General features: G+C 40.9%; 1 protein-coding gene and 1 non-coding gene across 2 annotated transcripts; both read left to right on the plus strand.

Annotated features, from left to right (window-relative positions):
- The first annotated feature begins 216 nt into the window (after positions 1 to 216).
- Positions 217 to 15304, plus strand: tmem214 (transmembrane protein 214). The gene is made up of 17 exons (XM_041958652.1): positions 217 to 463; positions 5321 to 5514; positions 5929 to 6079; positions 6256 to 6390; positions 6959 to 7041; positions 7219 to 7324; positions 8375 to 8456; positions 8731 to 8832; positions 9683 to 9824; positions 10375 to 10466; positions 10654 to 10702; positions 10944 to 11051; positions 11840 to 11957; positions 12039 to 12135; positions 12742 to 12910; positions 13095 to 13246; positions 14139 to 15304. The coding sequence occupies exons 1-17, from the start codon at positions 313 to 315 to the stop codon at positions 14263 to 14265; spliced, it is 2058 nt and encodes a 685-aa protein (XP_041814586.1). The 5' UTR covers positions 217 to 312; the 3' UTR covers positions 14266 to 15304.
- Positions 15305 to 19291: 3987 nt separating this feature from the next.
- LOC121622516 lies at positions 19292 to 19410 on the plus strand. The gene has a single exon (XR_006007712.1). It is a non-coding gene; the product is annotated as a 5S ribosomal RNA (ribosomal RNA).
- Positions 19411 to 19497: the final 87 nt, after the last annotated feature.

Here is a 19497-nt window from a genome sequence, read left to right on the forward strand (position 1 = left end):
ACATCACTGTGTGGAAATACGCGCAATTTTGACATTAACATAATGACATTTAAACTGATTCTAAACTTGAGGTAAATCTTTAAGATATTTTTAATAACAGCTCAGACCTGTATGTACATGTCCAGCTCCCACCGAGAAATGAAACTAACGGTCCAAACGCATCACTCTGACGTCATGCCGACAAAGAGACGTGGCACGCGGACGGTTAAATGATCAGAGCAGTTGACTGCCGTCGTGTGTCTTTGAGCAGGGAGGAAGTAGCAAGGAAGTCACGGTACCCCGAATTAATAACACCCCGTCTGGAGCAGAGACATGGCTTCAAATAATAGCTCGGCTGGCAAATGGGAGGTAGTGAAGAAAGGGAAGAAAAACAACAGCTCAGGAGGAGGGAAGAACCCGACTGACAAGAAAACTGGCAGCGGGGGAAGGAAAGCCCTGGGCGAATCTAACCAGCCATCCAGACGTAAGTGAACATGGCCCTGTATCGACCGCTGTTAGCTGCTGTGTGACCCATTTACCTAATTTCAGAGGTTCAGCTGAAAGGAATGGGTTGGAGAAAGCTGTTCAGCTGTTCCTACGAACTAAACTGTCCTGTTTAACATTTACTTTTTGGCGCTGGTGGAAAAGACGGTGGCTAGTAGCTAACAGTATCTGATTTGACAAGCTAGCCACTATAGCATAGCATCGCGCAGTAACACTACTTCCTACCACTATATTTTGTTGACTCGTTAGGGGGTTTACCAGTTTCTCTACGTGGCTCAACCCTATCTGTGGACACAATTATATCTAATTGGCCTCTCTGGACTATGTGTTCCTGCCACATGCAGTTAGAATGAACTGCTAGCCAACCAGCTTGACTTGTGCAGTTAGCGTGCTAGCACCCTTTCAAGCAGTGTGTCAACACAGGCAACGTCATCACCGAGGAGCCGCATCTCTGAAGCATGTATTTAATGTTTCTGTGACCTATTTGTCTTTGCTCTTTTAAATGCGTCTCCAGGGTGTTTTACATTCAAGCTCAACTATATTACGTTAGGCTTATTAATTAGGAGTTTCCTACAGGAACAGCTGTCACTGTTCTGAGTGGTCAGTGTGGTTACCCCATGCATCTCATTTTGCATGGTTTATTAATGTATAAGTATATAGCATTCTGTATTTCTCTTCCTGTCAGCAAATCTAATGAAGAGAACAAACCAAAACATTTAATTGATGAGTCACTTATTGTTTATGTTACCACAGCCCAGTATAATTTGTTCCTCCACTGTTGCCCAAAGACTATTATAAAACATATTATACTGGTTGACGTGTTACTTCATTATAATGAACTTGGGACATTTACTGGTCTCATTCGCTGCTGAAAATAGTCCCCAACAAATATGCTATTTATTCCTTTGAGTAGCAACAGTCCCCAGCTTTTTTTGAAGCCATCATCTCCAGTAAGAATGAATAGGCTTGGGTCTTAGGGCCACACGCAGCATAGGGAAGTTAGACTGTCTCCAGGGGCCATGTCACATGAAAAGGACATGATAATGGTGTGACATGGTTTATTACCTGATTTTGAAACCCTGTCTTGAAGAGTGGACCCTGTGTTAAAATTCATTTTCAGGATTTCCATCAGTTTTGTTATCACATGTTACGAAATCCTGAAGTAATGCATGTTTAATCAAATGACCATACAGCAAAACTTGGGGCCAGGTAGTATTCTAGTATAGAAAAACTGCACATTACTCAGAGAGCTGGAGAAACTGGTGGTTAATAAGGCCCATCAGCTCATTTTTGCTCCAGTGACACCAGCAGGTTCATCTGCCAATGGAAAACATGATATTAACTATATTAGCTCTGGTAAATTACTGTGTTATGATTCCTTAAAAGCGCAGTATAACATAATTACACATATATGATGGATTAGTCAGTTTTATATTTACCGTACTTTTCATGCAGGAAACTACCGCACCCTCTCCACAGGTATGGCTGTGACTTCAAAAATGGGTGACAGAGAGATTTGATCTCACTCTACCACTACTGTTTGTGAATGCACCAGTTTTATCAGTGTATCAGCCCGTCCAAAGTCTGTTCGGTCACAGTGACTGTGACTGTCAGTGATGTGGTGTAAAGGTTTTCTCGACAAGATATAACTTCTGTTTTTGGTATGTAAGCTCTCTAATCAGCATAATATTTATGTGAAGTATTTAATCTATATTGTGATTCACACAGTAAAAACAGGGTTGTTCTTTCCCCTGAAGTGTCCTTCAGTATTACCAGGCTCTGCAAATAATTAGATTAATGCTGAACACTTAAAGACACTTAATATTGAACTTAACAAGCCAAATCTCAATTTATTCCTTTAGAGACTTCCATACTTGAATCATGAGACTGTTGAGTCTGTGGTTTTGGCATGTTCAAAAATAATCTCATGCCTCAAGTTCGGCTTGAGGCTTTTGTATCTGTTAGAGCAATCTGTGTGGGTTGTGTGTCCTCACAAGGCAACACCAGAAAGAAAAAACGTTGCTTATATAATGTTTGATTTTACTCAAAGGACTTTTTAAGAGGTGAGACTAGACATATTATCGTTTAGCCAAGATCCATCTCCGTAAATCACTTCATCAGACAACAAAGAAGAATATACAATTTTTTTTAGGCTCTGCCCTTCAGCCTTGGGTCTAGTTTACTTAAAAATGTCCGTGGCTCTGTATCTTTTTTGTGAAGCATCCTGTCAGCTAATCTTCTGCTGGTGCGAGAATCCAGAGTCCACCCACCCTGTAAGACGCCCATGTGTGGTACATCTACTCAGATTACACCCCACCATGACACCACGACCCTCTGTTCCCAGATGCCAGGACAGTGTCCAAAGTTATTCACTCATTCAATCGTTCATTCATTAACTTCTCCTTATATACTAGACACTGATTGGTTTGCTCTATAGCAGGGATGTCCAAGTCAAATACACAGAGGGCCAAAGAAACAGATTTGCTACAAGCCGAGGGCCGGACTGTTTCAATGTTTATTAAAACATATTTTAATGATTGCACATAGCCTATTAAACTAAGATCTAACAATGAATATTATTTAATGATTAAATGAACAATCCAATATTCTTGAACAGGCACACAGACAAAAACAATAAATGTCCTTCAAAAACAATAGAAATAAAAAAATCAAATCAGTTGTATTCCTTCTCATGGCTCTTATCTGCATTTTTCCCTGAGTCCAACTGAAAAATAAATCTAAATAAATAAAATAAATTAAAATACAAAAATCTATAGGACACAGACAAAACAATACTTTCCTTTTTGGGGAGTGGGTAACTGAAAGTTAGTTATCTGTTCTGGCTGCTGATGAATAATGAAGCCGAGGCCCGTTTGCTGCGCTGCAGTGAGTCCGCGGGCTACCGTTGCATTGTGGGGAATGTAGTATTGGTGCGTGCAAAACACCAGCGGGCGGCTGCGGCCAGTTCTAATACTAATCAAATATCATCTGGGGGGCCACATATAAATCATTTGCGGGCCGCATCTGGCCCGCGGGCCTTGACTTTGACATATGTGCTCTATAGTGACCAATACTATAAATTTAGACTTTAGACACCGATGAACATCATCATTTTACATCATCACTGACAGGTGACAGGTGTAGAGTCATACAGTGGCAATTTTTGCATCTATAGATGGGTTTCCATCCATTTGTGTTTGTGTGGATGGAAACACATGGATTTCTGTGGCTAATTTTATATATATATAAACAGCTAAACCATTTAGAGCTTTAAAAAGTCATTAAGATTGCCTTAAAGTGATGTGTAAAGGAAAACCATTGTGCATGGTCTCATTTTCAAGGAAAATGATAGTCCTGTGTTGACACTTTGTTGTTGATTGATTTGTTGTTGTTGCCCTGTGCCACAGCACATTTGTATTACATGTTGTCATTTACCTATTTGAGTAACATATATTTTAATGGGGAATGACTCTGAAATGTTACTCAAGAATTCAGTCTGCCTGCTGTGATAAATTTATTTCAGAAAAATGATCCTATCTTACCAACATTTGAGTTATGGTGATAGAGTCAGTAGTGAAGTCCCTGCTTTGCTTCACAGCCCTGTGTTGTGCACACACATACACAGACTCGATATAGATTTAGGTTTGTCAGCAACATGTGCAGCTGAATGATTAGTGAACAACTGGTGACATCTGTCAGCAGCAACTCAAGTCTGTGGGTGGGTCTGACCGGGATTCTTGTGTGCAGCCATGTGGACCTCTACGGATATCTTTACTGAATGAGTAAGGATTAGAGCCTAATGGAGCAGCATACTCTGAAATAATTTTAATATTAATTGTATGGGTTTCAATGAGAGTTTCACTGGATAAAGCTAGCAATGTTCTATATTATCTTACTTTAAAAAACATCCTTTGAAAACAAACACCACAACCAACAATAATATGACCCTATAAGCCTGATCTAGCTTTTTCCTCTGTGCCATAGACCTCCATTATTGCCCAAAAACTATTAAAAACGAATTAAAGAGCCATTGGTTGCACCGGGTGAAATATTTCTTAGTTACAATGAACATACGTGCTGTAGTTTATTTTGACTCAATCACATAGTCAGTCACTCAGTCAAATACACTTTCTTGCTGCTTACTACAGTACAACATGTGTATTAATCTGCATCTGAAAATAGCCCCAAGCAAATGCACAATTTCCTACAGTTAAAATAAAGTTTACTAAAGACAGCTATACGCAGTTGTGTTGGGAAATAAGTAATCTAAAAAAAGCAAGTGTATGTTTATCACCAGTTTAATTTAGGTATGAGGAAAGAGTGAGAGCCGCAAACAGGGAAGGAAAGTCAGACAGTATTGACGGACTAACACGTTGATTTTGGTCTTGTCATGGGATTTGTTTGACAATAAATGAATCGTAGAATGACACTAGCCTTATCTTTTTCAGAGGATTTTACATCCTGGGGATAAGAAAGATTTAAGTTATGGAGAATATGATAAGAACTCAGTTGAAGTGTACAAAGTTTGTTTACAAATGGGGTCTTAATGAGTAACACGCAGTGGAATGCTGCTGGTGCTTAACTCTGTTCCTTTGTGAATTGTAATGAGTGTTGCATGAATATTGTCTGGGATAATAACAGCCCATTATGCAAGCCTTAGAGGGAGGGTGGACGCAGTGAATGTGAGGGGAGGGGAATGCTGTGGTTTCGTGGATTAACTTGATTTTCAGGACACAGGGTGGATATAAGAAAGTGTTACAGACGACCAAAGAAGTTTGAAAACAGGCTCATATCTGTACAGAGGAGTGTCTAACCGCTGCTGCCTTGTTTCCTTCAGCACCCCTGAAGATGTCAGAGACTCTGTTTGACGGCTTTGAGAAGATGGGAAAGAAACAGAACAAGGAACAGGTTCCCCCGCCGGCCGATCCTGAAAATAAGAAGCCCTCGTCAAGTAAACCATCCAAGAAATCACACTCCAGCAATACAGTTGCCCCTGCAACTCACAAGACCCTCGAGGAAGCCTTCAGAGCCGTGAGTACTTTTTCTCATTGTATCGGCAGTCTTTTTAAAACTTACTGGTTGTTGAGAAATTGGGACATGTAAATTTGTTTAGAATTTAAAGGCTTAAACAAAGCTGAACAGTTTAATTTCACTGAATCACTGAACTTTTCTGAAGATTCTATGTGTGCTTTTCTCCCCATAAAACAACATTTTTTGCTAAAATTTAAGATTAAAACTAAAAATGTAACATCCTCGGAAATATTGTCTGGTCTGTGTCAGCTTTTTAAAACCTCTAAAAGCCATCGATACGTTCATACAAACACACACCAGTGCAGCATCTTCAAATCATATCACATGCTGAAATGCAGTCTCATCTTTGCATAATGGACGTGTTGTTTCTGAGTATACAGCCTTAATGATTTCTCTGTTTTGTACTCTTTTTAGTTGGATGTTGGGGACCTGAAGCAGCAGTTGGCTCGCAGTCAGACCTTGTTTCCAGAAAACCCATCAGTGTGGGTCAAAGACCTGGCAGGATACCTCAACCTCAAACTGACTGCACCAGAGACCGAGCCCACAATGAGCAGCTATGCTCACGGTCAGTCGAACTCAGACTTAACTTTGTTTTAAAGCAAGATCAAAAAGAAAATATTGTGTTCTTTCAATACCCTAATTTACTATGTCGTATTAAAGGTTTCTGCAGGGCACTGACACGATAATCATAAGACAGCACATATTTAAGGTACACTTTTTTTTCTGTCTTCTTCTTCCCAGACTACCCATACTGCCTTATAGGAAAAGAGCTGAAGGGTGTGATCAAAGGCCTCATCGGACGCTGCAGTGACGTTCTGCCAGATTTCTTTGACCACTGTGTTTATACTATGCTCAGGGAGCTGGACAGACAGTCAGGTACTGTAGGTGTTAGCTCACATGGGAGGTTGGTTAGTGCTGTGGACTAATACATAAGTGATGCAGTAATGTGAGTTGAAATTATTGTCGTGTCACAGGATCTCTGTTGTCTCCCTCGTATCTTCAATGTTGTTTCCAGTGTAGGTATTTACAGTTAATTGTTGACCAGATTTTGAGCTTTGTGTTGTAAGTCACCTGCCTCACTACTGCTGTTGATTTTGGTAATGAAATGCTCAGTGACTGTTAAATCTGTGTATATTTTTAAAGTATTTTATGGGACCTTTTTGCCTTAATTTGACAGCAGAAAGTAGTGAGTAGGAAATTAGGTTAGAGAGGAAAAAGGGGGATGATATTCAATAAAGGTCCAGCTGGACTTGAACCAGGATGCATTCGAATTACATGGTCAGCATCTTAGACCGAAGGCCACCAGGACTCCTCATGAAATCAGTATTTACCCTTGATTTGCTCATGGTCAGAGTATATGAGGATCACCAGGGTCAAAGTTGCAGAACAGACATAAAGCACACCTTGAAAAACACCCAACAGCTTTTTCTCTCTTTTTTTCCAGGAGAACCTCTGCATGGCTACAGAGTTTGCATTCAGACAATCCTACAGGACAAACCCAAAATAGCCACCCAAAACCTGCCAGAGGTGAGTGACTCTAGTTTCTGCTTCACTGCCCTTGTCTGCTCTGAATGTGCAGTTGTGTTCATTTCTAAAAACTGGTTTCTTTCGTCTGTCTCAGTTCTACTGTCCAGTGTCCTGGGAATTTGTCTTTTGCTATAATTTTGCAATAGTATGTTGAAATATCTTGCTCTCCCCTTCTAGTATTTGGAGTTATTGCGGTCAGTTCAAAATCGTCCAGTCAAGTGTTTGACCATCATGTGGGCTCTTGGCCAAGCTGGATTTTATGACCTGAGCCAGGGATTAAGAGGTAATAGACAGTCAAACATTTACCCAAAGAATTTCTACACATTCTCACACAACTACAAAGCAAACTCCTTTAGATTTGTAGACACAGTATTTTGTCATCCTCTGCACTGTATTAGTCCTAGTCTGTGTCTCCCCTTTCTCCCACTTTCCCAACAACATGTCCTGACTGAAATTCTGGGTTGGGGTTAATGAAGCAACAGTGCACATTAGAGCAGTTAACACATCCTCTTGCAGCCATCTGTGAGCGTAAACACATGATAACTTCAAAAATTCAGCTGCTGCTCCAGGTCTTTGCCTGGTATTTGGTGAGGCTGTGGGAGAAAGGTGGGCGTTACTACGTGGGCATGGAAGGATGAATATTCTTGGAAAATTACATAACAACCTTGATCTGCAAAATAAGACTATTCAGTATCGTTTGACTCACCCAAGGCAAAGAAAGACACAGTTCGACTCATTCTGAAGCAGTTTACAAAGCTGCAAATGCAAATTGTTCTGCATATTATCTTGATTTTGGTGTATTTAATCAGAATAAAACACCAAGATAGTCTCTCTAAAATGTGAAGAAAACCCTGTTTGGGAACACTTTGATCTTGTTATTAAGAATTTTAAAAGATTTTGATATGATTAGACTAGATCTGATATTGAAATATTTCCAGTGCGATATGCAGTGGGTGTGGGGAAAGAATGATATCTAAAATGGCAACAATGAAGGTCACAAAATTATAACTGAGTGCATTTAACATTTAAGACCTACGTAACAGTGAGGTATCAAAGGGATGATTTGTTTTCCTGTGATAGTCGACAGAACAATGCCTGCAGAGCTCATGCATCCTTCATGCTGCTTCAGTTTTCACCACATTAGGTATCTTTGTTTTGTTGTTTCACCGTGTTACTTAAATAATGAAACATACAAGAACGAAAAGCATGTTTTGCAGCTGTACTTGCTCTAGGCATTTTAGAATTAAACGCTGAAAAGGCCAACTGTTGACACATTAAATGCCAGCACTAAAAGTTCCTGTGTGATGAATGAAGTTCTTTATTTGTGTTTCAGTGTGGCTGGGTATCATGCTTCCTGTGCTCGGAGTGAAGTCATTGTCTTCTTATGCCATTGCATATCTGGAGAGACTTCTCCTGTAAGTCTTTCTGAGAATTATGTGTAATGTATGTTATGTAAAATACAACAGTTTTTTTTCATTACACCTGTGACTACCACATATTAAGCAATGACACTTGAAACCTGTAGTGACAACAACACTATTGTTATTGTCCATCTATGATCTTGCCTTTCATTTGAATGAATTTTGTGAGTAGTTGCTATGAATTCTTTCTTAACAGTGTATTATGTTTGACTAAATTAAACTATACCTTGACTCTTAAATTTTGTGTTTAATGTTCTTCTTTTCCTAGACTTCATGCAAACCTGACAAAGGGATTTGGCATCATGGGCCCTAAAGAGTTCTTTCCTTTACTGGATTTTGCCTTCATGCCCAAGAATGCCCTGTCATCAAGGTAAATGTAACCCAGTGCAAACACCCAGTTATGTCAGTTTCTTTTGATTCTTTGTTGAATAATCCCATGTGTACAGCATGACCACGTAGTGTAGGAATAATTGGGTATGGAGCCGGGGTCCTCAACGACATTTGTCCATAGGCGAGAATTTTTCTAAGCCAGGCATGTCCAAACTATTCCATAAAGGGCTGTGTGGCTGCAGGCTTTCGTTCCAGCCAAGGAGGAGCACACCAGGCCAACCAATCAACATCAAGGGATCCCTTAGTTATCAGCTGAAAAGTGAGATCAGCTGATTAAATTAGTCCAGCCTGGTGCGCTCCTCCTTGGTTGGAACGAAAAACCTGCAGCCACACGGCCCTTTATGGAATAGTTTGGACATGGCTGTTCTAAGCAGACACTGTAGGGGGGAAATTCAAATAAAGAAATAAACCCATTTATTTGGGCCTAATTAGCCTATTATTGTTTAACATTTGCACTTTCGTGTAAAATTAATGTTAACTAACATATGTCAGTGTGGACAGACAAAGCGTGGAAAATACGTGATGATAATTAGGCCTTAACCAAGGATGCAGTTCATGCTCAATTCACAACCCATAGTTCATCTACCAATGAATGAGTATTTAGGATCCCAGGAAGCAAATAGAAATACTCAGGTTGAGATTCAATACAACAGTTGGCCAAAGACAGTAAACCCAAGTGGCACCTCCTGTATCCAATAGGCAACGTTAGTGATGCTCCGACAACTCTGAGTTACCATCCGTAGTTGGGCCAGTGTGCTTCAGGGAATGTCCGGCCTAGGAGCTGAGCAGTTTGATGGTTACTACAAACAAAAATAATTGCTTGTGTTCAGTCTGCAGGAGCAGCTGAGGCGTCTATACCCTCGACTGAAGGTCCTTGCATTTGGAGCCAAACCCGAGAGCACATTACACACATACCTGCCGTCATTTCTGTCCAGAGCCACACCACACTGTCCAGATGACATGAAGAGAGAGGTAAGACACATGGACACATACACTTCATGTGTGGTAGACTTTTAAGTGAACTTTTCTATGTAATAACTGCTGAAATCTGAGTGTAGTTTAGCTCAGTGCAGCAGCATAACTCATAATGACAAGTGACTTATCACACAGTAGGTTGTTATTCCTTCATTATGGTGACCATGTCATAAACAGCCAAGAAAGCAAATGGTTAGGCTTGCAGGGAAAGTCAGGTCTCAAACACTTACACAACATTTATAACCACAAGCCAGCAGCTTCATTCCATAGGTTTACTGTCCAAATATTGCTGCTGACAAACTACAGCATTTCCTGGTCTGCCATTTAATTTAACAGCTGTACCAGTACTTATGCAATATAGCTACAAGACATATTCTTCTCAGGTCTTGATCTGCTATGTGTCCTTTACTGGCTAGCTTTCCTCTATGAGCTTAAAGAAGGCATTATGGACAATTGTATAATATAAAAAATGAGCAGAATTGAATCAGAAACTGAAAAATTGAATCTTTCTGTCTCTCTTTCTTCCTCTCGCTCGTTTTTTTCGCAGCTGCTCAGCAGTATGACGGAGTGTTTGTGTGTGGATGTGCAAAGTCTAGGAGTGTGGAGGCAGCTCTATACCAAACACTTACCCCAGTCCAGGTGAGTTATACACGTTTTATTGTTTTCTTCTAAACTGTGAGAAGACGAAAGAAAACAGCGATGCTCTGTGGCAGAAGCACATGTCAAAATTGAACTGTATGTAATACAGGCTTGTGTGATGTTTCTGGATTTCAGCCATTAATATACTGATAGATAGGCTCACATGCTCTCTCTTTTTCTATTACAGTCTGCTGTTGAACCATTTATTGAAGTCCTGGAATATCCTGCCACCAAAGGTACGAGTCCTGCCGTGAGGTCTGATGGTTCATAAACCAAACTCAGCTCCCTGGAGATGGTTTAATTAGAGCATTAGGAAGTGTTTTAGCTCCTGCCGACACAGAGAGTCACGGTTTTATTAATATATTTAAGGTCAGTGTGATGCAGGAAGCAGACTTAAGAAAGTATGAACTCTCCTTCATGGTATCTTCATGGTATCATCTGGTTTTTGACTAGTTGTGCTTTAATTTCCTTCTTTAGCTCCGGAAGAACCTTGAAGAAACAATCCAGTCTTTCAGAGTGACCAATGAGGAGATGAGAGACAATGTTGAATCTCAGGACCTTCAGGAGTGCAATAGCCTGTGCCAGGTGAGACAGACAGTACTGCAAGAACAGAGCCACAAAGCAATTTTTAATGCCTCCATATGGGTGACAGACCGTGGCCGAAGGTCAAAGGTCACTCTGACCTCACAAAACACAACATTTTTGACAATAGCGCAAGAATTCATTTGACAAAATGTGACACAAATGACTCCAAGGACAAAATTATGAAATAATGACATTTTATATCCAGAAGGCCAAAGGTCAGCTTCACTGTGAGATCATAATGTTCTGCAGGAACATCTTTCTGTCCATTGGTGGCACTAATATTGGGTGTCCAACTTGAAACTGTTGTCCACCCCAAGATCATTGGCTGTGCTGCCATTGAGCTTCAGGTGATTGTTGTTCCACCATGTGATGAAGCTCTATATCAATCCTCTGTACTCCTCTGGAGAAATAGTCTGTGAAGACAGCATGTTTCTCACTGGGAATGAATCACTGGGTTAATTTTAATCTGGATGGTCATGGGTGTAAACTGCAACTTGACCGGTTGGTGGAGGAAAACTAGTTTCTAGTCCTCTAGTTTAATGTTTAACAATAAGATGTTTGGAAAACAGTGTATCTCAGTACTATGAAGCACCTAACTACTACCATGTCTCGTCACATGGATGCATATAGTCTTTTAATTTGACTTGCAATTAAGGGGTTTATGTATTTATTAACCACATCAGGAAGAAACACCTGTAGAATATATACTATGAATTTACCTAGCACTCAGATTTTCAAGTAATGTCCCAGTAAAGTTTTTTGCTCATTTTTTTCTCTTCTGTCTTCAGAATCTGCAGGTAAAGATGCGTGGTCGTGGCTTCCCCTGGTTCAAGCTGCTCATGGTTCTGCTTGTGTTTGTTGCCGGCTTCATCGCTCATGACATCAGATCCCACGGCTCCTTCACAGGTGCGAGTCCTGTTCACTCATCACCGTCATGAGTCGTCATGTTTGTTTTTGATGTCTGACAATGTGTGTTGTGTGTTTCAGATTCCACCACAGCCAGGCATCTTCGCAACTCTGGGGTCACAGCTGTATCTCAGCAGGCCTGGAGCAAAATAACAGTCTACACCAAACAGGGCTTCAGGTATGACCTCACCCTCAAACATTTAAGTTGAAGTCCTAACATATGCATATGTGATGCCAGCCTTTGACCAATAGAACATACATTAGTAGCCTTCTCCTCTGACAAACTAACCAAAATACTTTCCAGCATGAGCCAGATGTTGGCAGAATGTGTCCCCGTAGACTTTTGTACACTCTGTCTGACCAGAGGCCAGTCAAACCAAAGTATACAAATAGCTCTGTATCGAGCTTTGGATTCACAAAGCAGTTTGTTCACTATCTGCTTTACTCGCTCAGTGTTAGCAGAAACATTTTTAAGTGATGTTTCAATCCTTATACTTTTTCTTTTAACATGTTTGGTGCCCCACAGTAATGTAATAAAATAAAACAAAAATAATACACTCAGTGGCCACTTTGTAAGGTACACCTAATGCAATCCTGTGCAGTTTTTTGATAGTTATAATGTTACAATTTTTGTTGACACTGTCAGAGAGACATTAATTAATTTATATGTTTTAGCATTGAGATCATAGTTAGTGGTGGTGTTGTTGTGATTTGTAATCACTGTTCATGTAAATAAATCATTGAAACTGTGTCTGTATTTTGTGTATTTTTGTATCTTCTGTAGCTGGTTGGAGACAAACACTCCTCATTATTACTCTGAGTGTGTGCGGGTTATGGGGCCACTAATGGAACAAGGTTTGGAAAAGGCAAAAACAGCAGCCATCTTCGTCTCTGAAAACACCACACAGTTTATTCTCTGGGTGAAAGAAAAGACACCCCAGGCCATAGAATGGGTAAGTCTGTACACAAATGGATGTAAAACTGCCACCTCCTGCTCTTTGATCAGGTCAAGTCTTGATGAGACATATCAAATAATTTCTCTTGAATCAAAGAGTTAGAGCTAACAAGATGGAACAGTTGTGTTTTATGTCACTGACTATCACTGACTAGTGTCTTCATTGTCTGTATCTTTGCCAGGTGAACACCAACACTCCAGACAGTGTGTTCCAGGTATTAGCATATTTAAAGGAGCTCCTACTCTTCCTCCATCAGAACTACATTCTGCCAGCACTGGCGTGCATTTCTGACCTGCTACAACGAGCATGGACCAACCTACAGGACTCCTGCAAGTCAGTACCTTGAGGCATCTTTTTCACCTGGCTTTAATTTTGAATCCATATTTCTCTGAATGTGAGGTGGCCAGGTTACATTTGCATCTGGCACTAAAAAGAGTGTCAGGAACCAGTTGCACCAGCTGCTTGTGAGTTCTTCGCATAGTTATAAAGTAAGTGTTTACTTAGTAGAGATTTATGAGGTCATGTAGAATATGTTCTGATCTGACACTTGATCAAAATACTGTTTTAATAATGTTTAACATAAACCAAGAGGAATTTCAGTTGTATTTCACAAAAATAACAAGTAACAGAGTTTGATGACAGTGCAGTTAAATTAGACACATACTACTCATTCTGAAACACACATTTCTGCCCATATGTTTGAATTATAGCTGAAATAATTTGTCAATTAATTCTGCTGAATCGACACGACCTTATTGGCAATTGATGAGATTTATTTGATAGTGCCAGTAATTTTTAAAACAAATACACCAACAAAAACCTCTTGTTTGAGCTTCTCAAATGTGATTTTTTTTTGTTTGTTTTTACAATTGTATTCGAAACATTTGGGGTTTTGGAAAGTTATTCGGACAAAACAAGCAATTTGAATGTCTTCTTGGTCTACAGCAAACTGTAGTAGGAGTTTATATAAAATAGGATTGGCAGTTAAATTTAATATTTAATTTATAGATCACTAGTGCAAACATTTCTAATGTTTTATTGGTAGACAACATATATGAAACTAGGCAGTGATTACTAAGAGGGACTTTACATGTAATGGATTTACAAATACCTGGTGCATCCCAATCTTTGTATCCAAATCAAAAAGCTGCATTGAGTGACTTCAATTTTTTAACCAGTAAGTGTAAGAGCAAACTTTTTTTTGTTTTGCTTGTTTTTCCTGCAGCGGTGAGGTGTCCGTGTCCTGTCTGCAGGGCCATGCTTTGTCCTTCACCAACTCGACGTGGCAGCTGCTCCAACACACAACCTCAGCAATCAAGACGTGGGCTCAGGAGCTGCTGACACGGGCATGATAACATCGCAGATGCTGACTAATTTACACACACACAGTATACACACACAGAGTCATTTACCCACACACACTGACCCAATCTGTGGCTGCCTTTCGGTGCGTTGACTCCCCTCTCAAGCCGTGATTGGACACTGTGGGGATTAGACATACAAATGCTCACTCAAAAGGACCCTTCTATCTCTTGTTTTGGCTAAATTTTTAAATCAGTTTGCTGTTGTATAGATGTTTTTTTCTACCAATCCTTTGTCACTGCTGGATGCAGAGGTCGTATCTCTCTCTCTATCCCTGTTTTCTATTGCAAATTTCAGCTGTTGCTTTAACCTTTGGATTAAACAAATTGTGTAATTTATAGAAAATGTAGGTTTGTAGATGATTTATAAACCATTTTTATTTAAAATACAGAAAAAAGTGTTATGTGAAAACAGGGAAGCAGGGAAAAGACCAAAACACATATTCCAGACTTCCCCAAGCCACTGAAGACCTTATCAGTTAACTTGAGGACCACTTTATCTCTCACATTTGGTTCAGCTTGCTATGAAGTCGGATCAGATGCAGTATGGTTGTGTGTGTGTGTGTGTGTGTGTGTGTGTGTGTGTGTGTCAGGCTCAGTAAAGCCTTCATCAGACCCTAGATGCTGTCCAGTGGGCAGCTCACAATATAAAGCCTTCAACATTAAAGATAGTGCAGGGAAAGGGTCACATCTGCCGGTGGATTGGCTCCTTAAGAAGATTTTAAGTGGACAGAATATACGTCTCACATCAGTCCAAAAGGTCCAGAAGAACAAGAACTCTACCTGCTGTGTTGTTTGTCCTGCATATCTCCTCGTCTTGTCTTTGCTGCTTCATCATCTGTCTGCTGTCTCATGTGCGCTTTCGTTTGCCATCAGTAGCTCAACACCTGAGCTGAAAGCAGCAATGTGGTTGTTTCTGAGCAGCTGATTCACTAACCCTTCCCGATAAACAGGATGTTTGGATGGACACGGCAATGACTAATGTCTTACTTTGTAATGTAAATGATTTATAATAAAGGCTTCAATCCCATTCACCAGTTGGTCAATCTATTTCTCTCAAGTAAAAAAAAAACAATTTAGAAAATATTGTCACCACAAAGTCCCTTTCAAGCAGAGTGGAAATTTGAACATCTATAATTCCACAATGACTCTGCAAACTCGCTGTGCTGATCAAGAACATGCAGTATGATGGAAAGCTCCTGAACAGCCTTTATGGTGTTTTTTTGTCAACTGCTCTACAGTCAAAAATGAACTGAATGAAAACTGAACCCCAAGAATATAGCTTCCATCATATAAATTACAACGTTGCAAGGCAGACAGTTCAGGTTTGTTGTCATGGAGGTTGAGAGGTAAAGAGTTGGAGGATGCAGGCATCAATCCCACTACCTCTTGCATGCTAAACCAGCGCTCTACCATTTGAGGTGTGAAATGTGAATGTTAAAGTCACCAACTATAAGGAAATAGAACAGTAACTTGCAGAATTAATCAAGAAAACCCATATTTAATAGGGGGTCAATAAATGTTTTGGCAACAAATGGGGTCATGCCACACAATTTCAAAAGTTAAAATTTCAAAACTGATAATAGAACAAAAACTAAAATGATTCTGAAAAACATCTGCAATACCCCCTCCACTGCCAGTTAACCTAGGTACAAATTTAAAACAAGTCTCAGTGAGGAACAGGAAGTGTAGGGTACGACATGTAATTAGATAATTGAGGATGCTACTGCATCAGATTGTAATCAGATTACCTGACCTAGCAGTTGAAAACACAGAATGTAAAGAGTAGTTATTATTTGACATCATCCTAAAAGGAATACTGTATGCAGGTCAGGAGGTAAAAACATTACAGGACTGGAAACTAAATTCAGTGTTGTTTAGCCCTGACATGCCATTTTCGACAAATTACTCTGTGGAGATGAAAGTATTACATTAAAATAAGTTAATTTGAGCGTTTAATTACAGTTCACAGTAAAGTAAAAAAGGCCATAGGCTGATAAACAAATTTTGTCATTGCCTTAATAAAGTTGATTGAAATTCAAACAAGTTTGTTGACCGTAGACATAAGAGTTGCGTGGCTAGCTCACAACCTAGTCCCAGAGGACGTCAGGTTGCCTATCTTTACATTTTGTTAATTGCATTGGTTGTTTTCAACTTGTCCGCCCTATCGAAAAGGTAGAGGGGCGGGATGTAAAGGCGACCTCGTAGAGTGAAGGCAGGGGTTGGTGAGAGAAGATATAGACGCAGGAGAGAGGTAAGAGCCTTCAGGGGGCACTAACTGTGCCACTTACCTTGGTGGATGCGACGTTCCACCAACGGGTAACGGGTTTGTTTCAACCTGCATAAGGTAAATACCTCCGTTTGTGTGCATTTGCAACGTTACTGCTTCACGAAGATGTGCGTCAAAGTCGAGCTAATCGTGATTAGCGTATTAGCGCGCTAGCGAATTTAGCACCTCTTTCGAAGTAGTAGCAGCTAATATTACAATGTGCGGTTAGTATATGTTAATGTGCCAGCTAATTAAAAACTCAAACGAAGTTGGAATGAGAATTAAAGGAGCTTTGAGATGAGTAAAGTGACTGAGAAAGCTGCAGTGTACACTGAAGACCAGGAAACACTCTTTAGACTGGATTGAAGAGTAACTGTCTCCCGCTCAACGATCACGTCGTTTGAACTGTTGCTGTCACCCAGCCTGAAACTACATTCATCGTTCCTTTCCTTAGGCCTCACCCAGTTCCTAAACCTTTGCCACCCCAGGAATTTGTGAGTAATAACTAACCAATGCACGTGCTAATAATTCTTATTGTTGTTGTTCGTAAAATGAAGCAAAAACTCAGGCCTTTTTTGCTGAGTGTGTTTGTGTGAGAGAGTGAAACCTTTAGTTGTAGCTGTTGAATGGATAAAGGAGGTGTAAAACGTCCATAAATTAGATAGCTTGGAGGATTCGGGCACCAAAACAATTTTGTGAGGTTTAGGAAAGGATCTCAGCGGTTGTGTCATGGGGTCTGCAAGACTGCAGATAGTTTGGGCCTGTTGTTGTGGAGTTTGAGAGACAAATGTTTTAGGGGATGCGGGCATCGTTACCTCTAGCTCTAGCATGCTAAGCAAGTGCTCTACTTTTGTGGTGATCCCCCATTTTTCTCTGTGCACTGACATTTGAGCCAGAACACCTGTCGGGATCCACAGAAGATACTGCTATAAGTTACGTAAGGGATAATGGCAAGTGAGCAGGTTCCTATGGAGAAATAAACCCAGACAGGATGAGATACGACTTGGTCTTGCTGGCGTTGATGTGTTGGTGGTTCAGTCCACAGCAGTTGACAAAGTTGGTGATGACTTCTCTGGATTCCAGTTTGTTCCCCTGTGATATACGTCCAACAATGGCTTTATCATCGGAGAACTTCTGGAAGTGGTGGCTGTCAGTGTTGTGCCTGACGTCTGATGTGTAGAGGGTGAAGAGAAAAGGAGAGAGCACAGTACCCCTGCTCATGTACCAGCTGAATGAGGTAAATCGTTTTTATTTTTACATTTTTAAAAAACTTTTGGATGCAACCTACAAAAACTGCAAGCAAAACAAAACTTACTAAAGACAATGCACCCACTGTTGCATTTAGTCAGTTTGACTGAGGTGACAAGGAGTTCAGTTAAATTTGTTTTGTGATGCGTTCCTGTTTGGGATGGCTCGCAAAATTTTCAATTATATGTTTGAAAATGATCAGTGAACTGGCCAATCCAGGGCTGCCATTTCAATTTTTTTCCCCTGACCAATCGCGGAGCCCCATTTCCATCTTTTGGCCGACAGCCAACCGCAGAGCCTCATTTTCATCTTTTTCCCCTGCCAATCGCAGCTCGCCATTTACATCTTTCTACCCTGGCCAATCACTGCCTGCTCCGCTACCGTACGAAAATCAACCCGGCAACGGGAGCTGGCTGCAGTGTTTACGTCTGTAGCCGCCTCAAGTCCGCCAATCCACTTCTGCTACTTTCAAGTTTCATCCGCCAACATAAGGAGGTGAGCTGCTGCTGGCAAACTTATTTTTATACTTACTTACTTAGTATTTGATTTTGTCGACGACCTAGGACAAGTTTCTTTAGGCTTTTACGCTATATGACGAACATTAAATCTGCATTACTGTCATTGCACAACGTTGCTGTCACAGTGCATGTCGGTGCAGATAGTGTTGCTGTTAATTACTGTCCCTGTTTGTGTTGATTAAGATAAAATCGCTGTTCTTTATTTAGTCTCCAGAAGGTCAGTTGCACAGAGATGGCTTAACTCATAGAGCGACGCATAGCGAAGCGTCTGCAAGACGAAAGACGCTTCGGGCCTGCTGTTGTGGGGGTTGCCAGGTAAGGAATTGTACAGGCCCATTAGCCTCCTGAACCTGTATCATGAAACACTGACAAAAGTACGAGCAGACAGATTGAAACTCTTGATAGGGAAAATGATAGGCAAAGCTAACAGTGCCTGGGAATACCAGGTGCTGTTAGCTTTTTCACTTGTCTATATGCACAGCAGCGGGCACGGCTGTTCCTTCAGTGGAGACGGCTTTGGAAAGCAGAACAGCGTGTAGTTGGTTGCCTCCTTGGCTATTATTGTGACATCCTGAATTTACATCACTCAGACATTCACAAAATTAGTTACGGGAATAAAATGCGACTCGCCACTCCTTTCCGCATGGAATGAGGTGAAAGCTCCATGTTTGGCGAGAGGAAAGAGCGAGTAAAAACTGCAAGGACTGGTTTGCCTTGATATAGCATGCATCCAGCGTCTATTACACGACAGACGCTCGGGAGGGTTTGGTTTCTGCAGCCCAACTGCTGGGTTGGGTGTAGAGAAAGAGCTCAAGACGTGTGTGGTGGAGTCTGCGAGACTGCAGATGCTTCCGGCCTGCTGCTGTGGGGGTTGCCAGGTAAAGAATTGGAGGATGCGGGCATCGATCCCGCTACCTCTCGCATGCTAAGCCTGTGAGTTCTGCAGATTACAGCCTGCAGTGCATATAGAGTTCTGTTCGTTCTGTTCGGCCATACCACCCTGAACACGCCCGATCTCGTCCGATCTCGGAAGCTAAGCAGGGTCAGGCTTGGTTAGTACTTGGATGGGAGACCGCCTGGGAATACCAGGTGCTGTAAGCTTTTTCACATGTCTTAACACACAGCAGAGGGTGCTGCTGCCTCTTCTTTGGAGAGAGCTGTAGCAAGCAGAACAGCGTGTAGTTGGTT

The sequence above is a fragment of the Chelmon rostratus genome, chromosome 18, assembly GCF_017976325.1.
Source record: "Chelmon rostratus isolate fCheRos1 chromosome 18, fCheRos1.pri, whole genome shotgun sequence".
Classification (NCBI taxonomy): domain Eukaryota; kingdom Metazoa; phylum Chordata; class Actinopteri; order Chaetodontiformes; family Chaetodontidae; genus Chelmon; species Chelmon rostratus.